The sequence below is a fragment of the Rhinolophus hipposideros genome, assembly GCF_964194185.1.
Source record: "Rhinolophus hipposideros genome assembly, chromosome: 8".
NCBI lineage: Eukaryota > Metazoa > Chordata > Mammalia > Chiroptera > Rhinolophidae > Rhinolophus > Rhinolophus hipposideros.
The window spans coordinates 89,920,737-89,932,863 of record NC_138054.1 but is presented as its reverse complement, the minus strand read 5'-3'; the positions used below and the strand labels follow the sequence as shown (position 1 = coordinate 89,932,863).

The window sequence follows — 12,127 nt, the reverse complement described above, 5'->3', positions numbered from 1 at the left end:
CAGTATCTTCCATTAAGAAAAAATTTTAAAGATTTTCAAGAAAACAAGTAGTTGTTTCAGCATCCTTATAATATTATAAAAAGCCACTTTCTCTTCTTCCCCATGTTTTTTAAGACAAATCTCGGACACTCAATTCACAAAGACATTTCTACCAGTCGAGAAAAGTTTAGCAGCCTCAGTGAAGTGACAAAGGCCCTTTACCCAGCAAACAAAAGCTTCCATGTGTTTTCAAAGGATCTCATATGCTCAAAGCTGAGTTTAATGGGATTTAAGATCCAGTTTAGGAAATAGCTCTTTGAAATGTACCCCTGTTCAGGGAGGACAAAGTTTTCATCTGCCTTCATTCCCCATGGACAGTATCAGTATCAGTGCTCTCAGTCACGCTGGACGTACTGTCCACAACCAGTACCTTCAGCTTATGTCACTGTTTTCTTTTTAAAGATTTTATTGGGGAAGGGGAATAGGACTTTATTGGGGAACAGTATGTACTTCCAGGACTTTTTTTTCCAAGTCAAGGTGTTGTCCTTTCAGTCTTAGTTGTGGAGGGCGCAGCTCATATCCAGATCCAGTTGCCATTGTTAGTTGCAGGGGGTGCTGCCCACCATCCCTTGCGGGACTCGAGGAATTGAACTGGCAACCTTGTGGTTGAGAGCCCACTGGCCCATGTGGGAATAGAACCAGCAGATTTCAGAGTTAGGAGAATGGAGCTCTAACCGCCTGAGCCACCAGAACGGTCCCAATGTCACTTTTTTTTTTTTTATTTATTGGGGTGACAATTGTTAATGAAATTACATAATTTCAGGTGTACAATTCTGTATTACATCATCTATAAATCCCATTGTGTGTTCACCACCCAGAGTCAGTTCTCCTTCCATCACCATATATTTGATCCCCCTTACCCTCATCTTCCTCCCCCCACCCCACTTACCTTCTAGTAACCACTAAACTATTGTCTGTGTCTATGAGTTTTTGTTTCTCATTTGTTTGTCTTGTTCTTTTGTTGTTTTTGGTTTCCAATGTCACTTTTTAAAACGCTGATATTTTGATCCCTTGAACATAAACACCTACAAATCAATGTAACGGTATTCACGAAGGTAAACAAGATGATACAGCAATTAGCAACCGTCCCATTTAGTCAAGTCTATTAATGTTCTAGTCGCAGACATGTAGGATGGTGTAACCATACAAATATCATTAAATGCCAGGTGAGAAAACACAAAGTTAACAGAAGCCAAGTATTTCAAATCCATTAAAATTTACCTTAGAATCTTACAATGTTTCATCAGGGTAGAACCCCTAAAATCACTTCGTCAGACTCTGATTTCAGAATCTTAAATAGTTTTGGTGACTATTCTGGGTTGAACTGTTCCCTCAAAAAATATATGTTGAAGTCCTAACCCCTACTCCTGAGACTGACCATGTTTGGAAATAAGATCATCACAGAGGTCATTAGTCAGTCAAGATGAGGTCCGCTGGAGGAGGATGGGCCCCTAATCCAACATGACTGATGTCCTCATAAGAAGATAGACATGCGAAGGCACAGAGATGCCGGGAGACTGCCATAGGAAGATGGGGACAGAGATTGGAGTGATGCGTCCACAAGTCAAGGGACAACAAGGATTGACGGCCGTCACCAGAAGCTAGGATAGAAGCATGGAACAGATTCTTTGTCAGAGCCTCAAAAGGAAACCAACCCTGCCAACACCTTAAATTTGGACTCCTGGCTTCCAGAACTGTGAGACAATAAATTTCTGTTGTTTTAAGCCACGCAGTTTGTGGTACTTTGTTACAGCAACCCGAGAAAACCAACACAGTGACCAACCTAAAGAGCTTTGGTTTCATCGCAATATTTATTACGTCAGGTGTCTCTGAAACACAAGGATATACAAGTACGCATTCCATTAGCTCTCATCTCAGGTCACGTAGCCTCTGGAAAACTCCACTGTACACTGGTGACAAGAGGTGAGTGAAAAAAGGCAAATAACAGCTTAGTTTGTTGTAACAATAGTTTTGACCTCATGGACCTCAAAAAGACGGTCCTGGAACTCACCTAGAGAACTGTGGACTCATCCAAATCTCTCCTTCTTGACCAATGAGGAAACTGAGACTCAGGGATGGGAAGTGGCCTCCCTTGGTCTTGGCCAAATTAGAGTCCCGGCTCCCTGGCTCCCTGTGGGGGTTCCTAGAATCACAGAGCCACAGAACACACGTTTAGGGGCAGGACAAAGGTAAGGAACTAGTGTGAAACCCATTCACTCAGACTAGACACTGCTTTGACTTCTGGGCATCATTAAGCCCTTTAAACTGGCTTGTGCGAAGCCCTTGTTTATTTTAAAAATTGATTTAAAGGGTGTGGGCCATATTTTAAGAGACAGGAGTAAGCTTTTATCCCCAGCATCTCAGGGAACAACTGATTTTGATGCCAAGGACTCCAAGGGCACCCGTGAACCCCTGAGACTGTACAAAGAAAACGTGAGTGTTCGTGTGTAGGCATGTGCACGTGTATGAGCACTCATGATTTTTAGAAGGGGGATCCCTAGTGCTCACAGGTGTTCAAAGGGGGTCCATGACTCAAAAGAAGATAACAAACCATGGCAAGAGGGAAAGGTCAGCTCGGAATGCTGACCCGAGGCTCGCTCTCTGCCACGTATCAGCTGCTTCTCCCTTCTCTGCCCACAGCACAAGTCTGCACGGCTCCCCACGGAGGTGTGCGTGGGACCCCCCCCTCAGCCTGAACCTTTTGCCTCGTTGTCTCATGCCATGACAAGAGATGTGTATGAAACAGCCAAGTCAATGAAACGTCATGTGAGGGATGACCGCCAGTTGTGGGAGCCAACCAGAAGAATTCAGAGCTGGAAGGGTGACAGGGAGCAGGGTCAAGGGGTACCAGGAGGTGGAGGACTTGTCTGTCCTTTCTTTCCTCAGTTTGGCCCAAAAGGACCAAACGTTCATGTAAACAAGAACCCTGTAACAATAACATTGAAATTTTTAAATATTTTAAGACTTGAACATACACTGTATGGAGCTTGATAGACTAAACTCAGCTCTAGGTAACTAAAGGAAGATTTTTCTAAAATAGGAAATAAACAGTAATATGTATTATATCTATATACACCCCCACACACATATATATACATATATGTGTATCTCTGAGAGAAATAAATCTGGTCTTTTTTCCTTCAACGAGCTGAACTTCAATTTCATGATAACCAACTACTTCAGTTGTTTGTCTTTGCATGGTCATGTTCACTAGTCAGCTGTACTCCCCAAATCACATTATTTTTGGAGGACTCAGCAGAGAAAATTAGCAGATTGATTTTTCATCTAAATACCCAAAGCACGCAGCATAAAAATCAATTTTAAAAAATTTCAATTGAACAAATGTTTGCCGTAACTCATTGCTTATTTTTTGTATATTTTGTGGCACAACAAAAAGATGCCATAGCCATTTATGGAAAAGCAAATTTATCTTCTAAGAAGCATCTCGGTTCTACTTCCAATACACCAACGCTGAAATCACTATGGCCAATGAAGTTCTTCCCTCTGAGTGGGATTGAACTGCATGGTTCCCCCACCCGGCCCCACTTACAAGGTCAGACAATTAAGTTCACGAAATCATCCTAGAAAGTGCTACATACCTCGTTGCTGAGTATCACTATGGTCACCTTCAAAGTACTCCCCTTGGGAAGCTGTGCACCGAGGCCAGCGCCTAGTCCACCCTTCAAAGCAATTTTGGAACTCTTTTTCTGGAATGGCCATCAGAGCTGTCGTCATATTACGCTTGATGTCCTGAATGTCATCAAAATGTCTTCCTTTCACTATTTCCTTTATCTTTGGGTAAAGGCAGAAGTCACTGGGGGCCAGATCAGTAGGGAGTAGGGAGGGTGTTCCAATACAGTTATTTGTTCACTGGCTAAAAACTCCTTCACAGACAGTGCCGTGTGAGCTGGTGCACTGTCGTGATGCAAGAGCCATCAGTTGATGGCGAAAAGTTGAGGTCGTTTTTGTCTAACCTTTTCACACAGCCTTTTCAGCACTTCCAAATAGTAAACTTGAACTGCTTGTCCAGTTGGTACAAATTCATAATGAATAATCCCTCTGATATCAAAAAAGGTTAGCTACATTGTTGCAACAAGTTCATAAACCTAATTGTCAGACCTCGTATGTGTTCATTGTATATCTGGCAGCAATAAAAGGTAGTTCATTCTTGGGTTCTATCTGGTAAAATACCACAGTTTAATTAAATGATTTTGGTTTAAGTCCAAAATAGTCTCTTCATGATGTCATAGAATTTATTGGTTTTCTGATGGGTGCCAAGTCTATTAAGACTGTACATTATGTTCATTATATATTATGGTCATCTCTGTTTTACAGTTCATTATTTAATAGTGCTTATCTAAAAGGTTAAAATCTTTATGGGATCATTTGGCTCATTCTTAACTTGACTAATTTACAAATAATTTCACAAATATCTTTGTAGCACCATTAGTTGTCTGCAAAGATCTGACTCAGGACACGAATCTTCAGATTATTAAGGCTTCACTGCTTTAGCCAGAGACCCTTCAGCATTTCCTTATTCCAAATAATCACCATCTTGTCAAATAAAGGCAGTGTACATTCATAATGTGGGAAACTGATTTTTAAAGCCATTTTCCCTTCATTGTAAATCTCAGAAATCAGGAATCTAAGCTATATCTCCTTGTCATGACTGCATATTAGTAAGAGCCTTCATATAAAAAAGAAAAGCCGAATGGAAAAAAAAACTTGAAAGATGTTTTTCATAATAAAATATTTTGTGTTTCTAATGAAACCAATCAATAGCACACGAATTCTGAAGGGATCATGTACATGCAATAAATCATTGCAGAGGATAAAATGCATTGAATGTACTGTTCCCTACTGTTCCATGCACTGAGGAAATGTACTAGAGATTCACTAGCCAGATCATCGAGGTTCTGGCCGGTGGCCCCTTGTCAACCTGTCCCTTATAAAAGGAACATGAGTCAATTTTTGATGCTCATCAAAAGAGCTAAGTGATTCCATCATTCATACCTTAACTCAAAATTCAAACCTTTTCATTCATTCACAAAGGCTACCTAGAACATCTAGAACTACCTAGAACTATCTATAATAACAATAACTGGTCCATCACACAAGTAGTTGTTCCTTTCCTATGTGAGAGATTGGCCCAGGGGCAGGACATCCCTCTGTATGTAGGAGGGTCCTGGAAGACCCCCGGTGCTCTGCATGTCACCAAGTGCATGGGCTCTGCTTTGAGACTGGTAAGTAGGCTGTGCTGCCTTTCTGAGAACAGATTTCAGTGGGTCATGTTGAATTATTTCAGTCCAGCACTGCGAAGACCTGGATGCATGGCTGAATGGCTGATCAATCATTAAGGCAGGGATTCGACCAGGAAGGGTCTTGCCAGGTAAAGACGTTGTCCTGTGACTATCTGAGGGGGAGGGGGAAAATCAATGCAGAATCTTATTTCTTACCGTATACAAAATAAAATTTCTATTATTTAAAGAGTTAATTATAACAACTAAAAATATTTCAACTCAGGAGAAATTTAGGGGACTGCTTACCTTTTCAGTCTTCCAACCTCCAAATATTGGATTGCCCCAGAGCCCACCACAGCTTTCTTTTCTCTCTCCATACTCATAGCCAGGGTGCCAGATCTGTACTCACAACTTTAAATGAAACTGACACCAACAACTCCCAAATGTGTGTCTGCAGCGCAGACCTGTTCCCAGGACTCCAGACTCATAGACCGACACTCCTACAGGTAAGTCCAGTGGGCATCCTAAATTTACCAGGGCCCAAAACAAACTCCCACTTTCCCTCCCTCCAACTGGTTCTTTCACTTGGGTTCCCTCGTCTCAGGCGATGGCAATTCATCCTTACAGTTGTTCCAGCCCAAAACTTCAGAACCACACTGGGTTCTCCCCTTTTACGTACCCACATGCAGTCTATTGGCAAAGGCTACTTCGAGAGAGATCCAGGCTCTGACCACTTCTGACCACCTCCAGCGCTTCTGCCCCGCTCCTGAGCGCTGACCCTTCTCTTCTGGGTTATGGTACAAGCTTCCTCTGACAGTCTATTCTCACTAGAGCCACCAGGGTGAATGTTTTAAAACTTAAGTCAGATTTTGCCATCCTCCCCTTCAACTACCCCACTAGCTCCCAATTCGTTCAGAGAAAACCCAGAGCCTTTGCCAGGGACCTACAAAGTCCCATGTGGCCTGGCCCTGCCTTTTCTCCTCCAACTTCATTCCCCGCTACTCTCATCCTGGCCCATTTTGTCCCAGTCACATGAGCTTCCTGCTAACCATTCACACAAACCTCGCTGCTAGTTTTGGCACCCTGGGACACTGGCATTTGTCATGCCAGCGTTTGAAGGGCAATGTTGTGGGTTGAATTGTGTCCCCTCACAAAAGATACTATGTCTAAGTTCTTGTCTCAGTACCTTATTTGGAAATAGGGTTTTTGCAAACATCATCCAGTTAACATGAGGTCATACTGGATTGGGGGAGGGACTTAAATCTAATGACTGGTGTCCTTATACGGAGAGAAATTCAGAGATGCAGAGAAGACACACAAGAAAGTAGGCTTTGTGGTGACAGAGGCAGAGATTGGGGTGACGCAGCCACAAGCCAGGAATAGCAAGGATGGCCAGCAACTGCCAGAAGCTAGAAGAGGCAGGAAGTCTCCTCCCCTAGAGCCTTCAGAGAGGTGCTACCCCCCCAACACCCTGATTTGGAACTTCCGGCCTCCAGAACCGGGAGAGCATAGATTTTTGTTGTTTTAAGCCATTTGTGGTCATTTGTCATAGCAGTCCCAGGAAACTAATACAGCACACCTCCTTTCCCCCACATGAGATGCTTCCAACTGTCACTTGCAAGAGGGTTTGGGGACAGGGATCCCAGGGCTAAACTGCTCTGATCCACAAAAACCTTCTTAGGTTGCCCCCAGCCCCATTCTTCCTCCCTGCCCCAATCCAGGGGACTCTCCCAAGGGGTCAAGGGCAATCCTTCTTTCCCCATTCTTTTTCCGGTTCTCTCAGCATGTCATAAACATTGCTCGAGCCCTAGGCTTTCGCTGTTGATTCCCCAAAAGGGAGATACTGTTTCTTGACCTTTATATTCTTACTGTACCTCTCATTCTCTTGAAGCAATGTGGATGCCTCTTCCAGAGGGAGGAGTTGCAAAGGACGGGGGTAAAAGAAAAGCACAAATATTAACAGTTCAAGATTTTTCAAGTCATTGTCTTGCTCCATTAGCCAACGGACAAGCCAGGTTTGCTGGCGTGCAGTATTAGAGAGAACGCGGACCTTAACCCATTTCTAACTAGTTCCCTCCTTTCTCCACTTTCAATTCCCTCATGCAATCCTCCACGATAAAGCAGCAAAAATGGGAGGAATCAGTTATACCCAGGGGATAAGTAGGAACAGGTAATGGGCCTTCTGCCTTGCAAAGATCTGAACAAACGGAAGTCAGGCTTGCTGCCAGCAAGGGGCCCAGGACATCATGGTCCCAGCTCTGACACTCACATGGTGGCATTTGCTGGTGGAGCTACTGCCTTGCACCCCACCCCCCAACTGTGGGCTGATGACTCAGGTGGCAGAGGGTTGGTGGGAGGCAACAGATGGAAGATAGTTCCAAAGACCAACAGAGAGACAGAGGGCTGTCCCCTGAGGTGGGGGGTGGGACATATTCCAGGAGCAGACACAGATTGCTCAGCAGAGCGAGTACCCTTTCAGTGACTAGGAACAAAAGGGTGGTCAGTTTTTTTCTTATTGAAAACTGGTTCCTATTACCATGCATTATACTATGAGTATACTTTGGTATAAAGTCCTGTAAGAAACTGGAACAAGCATAAAAGCAAAGAAACCCTCCTATGAGTGTTGCCAAGAAGAGAAGGGAGAGGTTGAGAGCAGTCGTTGGGGAGACCCATGGCTTCATTCATAGCTGGAGGCAAACCAGTTGAAAGCCACTGGGAAACAGGAAAGATGGGTCATCCCTCCACCTTTGCTGGACCATGACGAAACAGCCGGGGCACTGGCAGGGTTGTGATGGAGGAAGGTTACCCATAAACAGATTGGCTACTGGCTGTACACAGGCTAGCATCCAGCAGTGCACTCAGGGCTCCAGGGGAAAGTGGCCTCCTCGCAGAGTTATGCTTGGGACCCCACCTGTAGGTAATTCCCCAAAATTAATATGCCCCTTTGTCCACATGCTGGAAAAACATGTCAGGATCCCTTTGCTTAGGCCTTCCCAGCAAGAACAAATGGCCAGATGGAGCAGTCTGCACTCAATCCTGACTGTTCCAAGACCCCAGAGAAAGAAATTGTGTTTTCAGCGAGGCTCAGAGACGTTAAGTGACCTGGCCAAAGTCACACAGCCAGAAGGAGAGAGGAGTCACAGCTCTAAGAATGGGCATGGATGTTTTTGCCTGCCTATTATCTATTCACCTTTTTTCAAGTGGCAGCATCTGTTCTTCCTTTGGGAAAAGCCCTTTTCCCAGTTTCAGTCCATTGTTGAGTGTCACCAGAATCTGGGGGTGATCTTGTGACCCAGGCCTAACCATCAGTGATTTCATCTCCCTGGGCTACAATAATTGGTTCAAAGACGGGCGTGTGACCCAATTCAAGCCAATGAGAGCCAGGCTTAGGATTTTGGCTAGAACAGTTGGGAGAAAGAAAATGGGGCTACTGATCTGAACATAAAGACGGGGGGATGCCCAACCTGGAGAGCCCGCCTGGGGGTAAAAACCAGCACAGATGACAGCAGAGTGGAGGGATGGAGAGGTACTGAGACCTGGTGAAATTCTTTCAGCCTCTGGATCCAGCCAGGCCTGAAGCCACATGCCAATAAAAGTCCTTTTTGATTTAACTGAATTGGTCACTGCCACTTGCAAATGAAAAGTCCTGAGCCCAGGAGACCCCAAATCCATGCCCGCTCCTGACACCAGGCTGCCATCACGGCCCCAGAGCACCATCTCAATCCTTGCCAGGCAGGGGTTCCACTCCAGCAGTACTTAGCCTCAGCTGGTCTCTGCACCGCAAAGCTGTGTTCACCTTTAAAATCCAGCTGAAGACAAGGTCCTGTCCCAGGATGGGTGCTCAATAAGCAAGAAGGAAAGGGGAACAGGTAAACAAGTGGGAGCTGCTCTGCTGTTATCTCCTTCGGGTCAAATTAGCTCCAGGGAGTGTGGGACCCACCGCGGGGCCCAGGACGCTCCCCGGGCATTTCCCTCTGCCTCCTCTCCAGTCATTCTGTCGGCTCTTCCTCCTTCTAGGAAGGAGACAAACGAGTGAAATGGAAGCTTCTGGAAGCTTCAGTCCACCCTGTCAAAGGAGGCAGGCAACATGGACAGGGATCCATGTGTGTAACTTCGTATCTTGTAAACATTTGTTATTGTTATCCCACAGGTATTTCCTTACAGTATCTAGGGAAAAAGGAAGAGGAGGAACTGGAGGAGGGGGTGGGAGGAAAAGGAGCACCCCGACAGAGACAAGAAAATCAAGGTAGGGAGCTAGTCTGTGCCAGTATCTGTAGGACACTCCATAAAAGCAGGGGAAAGAAATGGGCAGAATGACCAAAAAAAGAGAGCCAAGGACCTGATGACGGCCCCACCCCCACACCGTCCCAGGCTGTCCTTACCTAGACCAGACATCCAGTGGCCCTGCCTTCTGTGGACTTGCTGATTTTCCCTAAACGGGACCATGTAAGAACAGAGAACAAGGCAGAACTGGGCTGCAAGGCCAGAAACCTGACCCCTGGAATGCAGGTGCTGTCGCTCAGGGGTAACAGAGCTCCTGTGGGAAATTCTCTAGTCGCGGTCTGACCACAGAGGGCAATTTTGCCTGGAACTCGCTGGTTTCCTTTAGAGCATGTGCAGTGGACTTGTGCACCGATGCGGCCGCGTGGGCCCTGATCATTTCCCAGGAAGTGCCACCCCAGCCCGTGTTGTGTTTGCAATGCCAAACACAGCTGTGCTGGAGGGAGGGCCCGCTTAGCTCCTGCCACACCGCTTCTGTGTCCCGGCAAGGCCAGGACAGGAGCGATGAGACCCACTGCTTAAGACCCCAGGGTTTGGTGTCAGGAACAGCACAGCAAGGGTGGGCTGCATGTCATTCTGTCTCTGCCTGTGTCCTTCTCGATCCTTTGTCCCTTGAGAAACTGAGCAAATGTCCTCAACATGCAAGAAATTTGAGGGACAGCGGCCGGATGGCTCAGTTGGTTAGAGCGCAAGCTCTGAACCACAGGGTTGCTGGTTCAATTCCCACAAAGGCCATTGAGGTGCACTCGCCACAACTAGATTGAAGACAACAAGCTGCCGCTGAACTGCCAGAGGGGCTGCCAGGTGGCTCAGGTGGTTAGAGCGCGAGCTCTCAACAACAAGGTTGCCGGTTCAATTCCCGCATGGGATGGTGGGCTGCGCCCCCTGCAACTAATATTGAAAACGGCGACTGGACTTGGAGCTGAGCTGCGCCCTCCACAACTAGACTGAAGGACAACAATTTGGAGCTGATGGGTGCTGGAGAAACACACTGCCCCCAGTATTCCCCAATTTAAAAAAAAATTGTTTAAGAAATTTGAGCGAAGGATAAGCTCCTCAAAAGGTTCAGATACCACAGGGAGCCAGGGAAGAGCTCATTTTGATTGTGTCTCCATAGCACTGCGGCCACCTCTGCAGTGGCGTTTCTCTGAACCTCACCACAGCATTTGCAGTGACAAGGGAGACAGGCGTTGACAAGGACTTGCTGTCCAGGAATTTTCCTTTATCCAGTGACAGCTGCATTCAGCCCAGAGCTCTGGGCTGGCTTTTGCCACAGGGCACAGCCAGCAGGGAAGAGCAAACCTGTGCCAACCAGCTGGGGCTGGACAGAGGGCAGGGAGGCCAGGCAATCCTCAGGGCCCACAGGGGCGGCAGGGAGGCCAAGGGGCTCAGGGCAGCTCCCACAGCGCCCCCTGGCGGCTAAGGCCCTAGCCCACCCCCAACTCCACCCCCAGATGAGCTGGGGCCACCAGGCACTAGCTTACCTGCCGCCCAGTTAAGGATTGGCCAGGATGAGGGTCTGGAGCAGGGCCAGGCTGATGGAGTGAGCACCTCCTTACACTGTGAGCCCAGCAGTCTCTTACCTCACCCTCACCCTAACCCTGACCCCGATTTGCACCCTAGGAGAGTGGATGGAGGGGCACCCTGCTCTCATGTGGGAGTGGGTAACAGGTGGGATTAGAGGTAGTGTGAAGCTGCACCAGACGATATCAGGCTGGAGGAGGGCTTGGGGTCCTTTGTAGCCCTGTGGCCCCAGGCATTACACGTCCGGCGTCCTGGTTCCACATGGACAGACATGGGAGGTTTCATGCTAACTTGGGAGCTTCATTTTTCCAGTCCTACCCAGGTTTAAGCTTAGCGAAGGCAGAAGTTTTGACAGCCCTGATTGCACCCTAAGGGCTCTTGTCTTAATGATAACAAAAAGTACAGCCAAGGGTGAGGCGGGGTGCTGGGGGTGGCCATGACATCTGAGCACATTCTCTAAAAACACTACCTTTCCAACTGCTTTCAAGGTGATCCGTTGACAGGTATGATGACTTAGATGAAAATGACATCTTTTCAACAAATGGTGCTAGACAACTGAATATTCACATGCAACAGCTTACACAAAAACGAACTCAAATGGATAAAAGACCTAAATGTAAGAGCCAAAACTATTAAACTCTTAAAAAGAAACATAGGTGTAAATCTAAGACCTTGGATTAGACAATGGTTTCTTAAAAATGGCACCAAAAGCACAAGCAAAACAAGAAAAACAAATAAATTGAACTTCACCAAAATTAGAAACTTTCGTACATCAAAAGACACTATCAAGAAAATAAAAATCAAACCAAGCTACAGAATGGGAGATGGTATTTGTAAATCATATATCTGAAAGTATCTAGAAAACATAAAAAACTTTATAACTCAACAACAGGACAAACAACCCAATTTAAAAACTGGCCAAATGACTTGAAAAGACATTTCACCAAAGAAGATAAACAAATAGCCAACAGCACAAGAGAAGATATTCAACATCATTAATCATTAAGGAAATGCAAGGTAAAACCACAATGAGCTACCACTTC

The 12,127-nt window shown here is 46.1% G+C and overlaps 1 protein-coding gene across 1 annotated transcript in view; it reads right to left on the bottom strand.

The window, feature by feature from the left end:
• Positions 1 to 1,834: 1,834 nt before the first annotated feature.
• Positions 1,835 to 12,127, bottom strand: part of ENO1 (enolase 1) — a 29,358-nt gene continuing 19,065 nt past the window's right edge. The window contains exons 13-14 of the mRNA XM_081057649.1: positions 2,051 to 2,182; positions 1,835 to 1,949 (exon numbers count right to left, since the gene is read on the bottom strand). Coding sequence (XP_080913775.1) covers positions 1,919 to 1,949; positions 2,051 to 2,182 — 163 coding nt within the window. The 3' untranslated portion in view covers positions 1,835 to 1,918. The remainder of the gene's footprint in view (positions 1,950 to 2,050; positions 2,183 to 12,127) is intronic.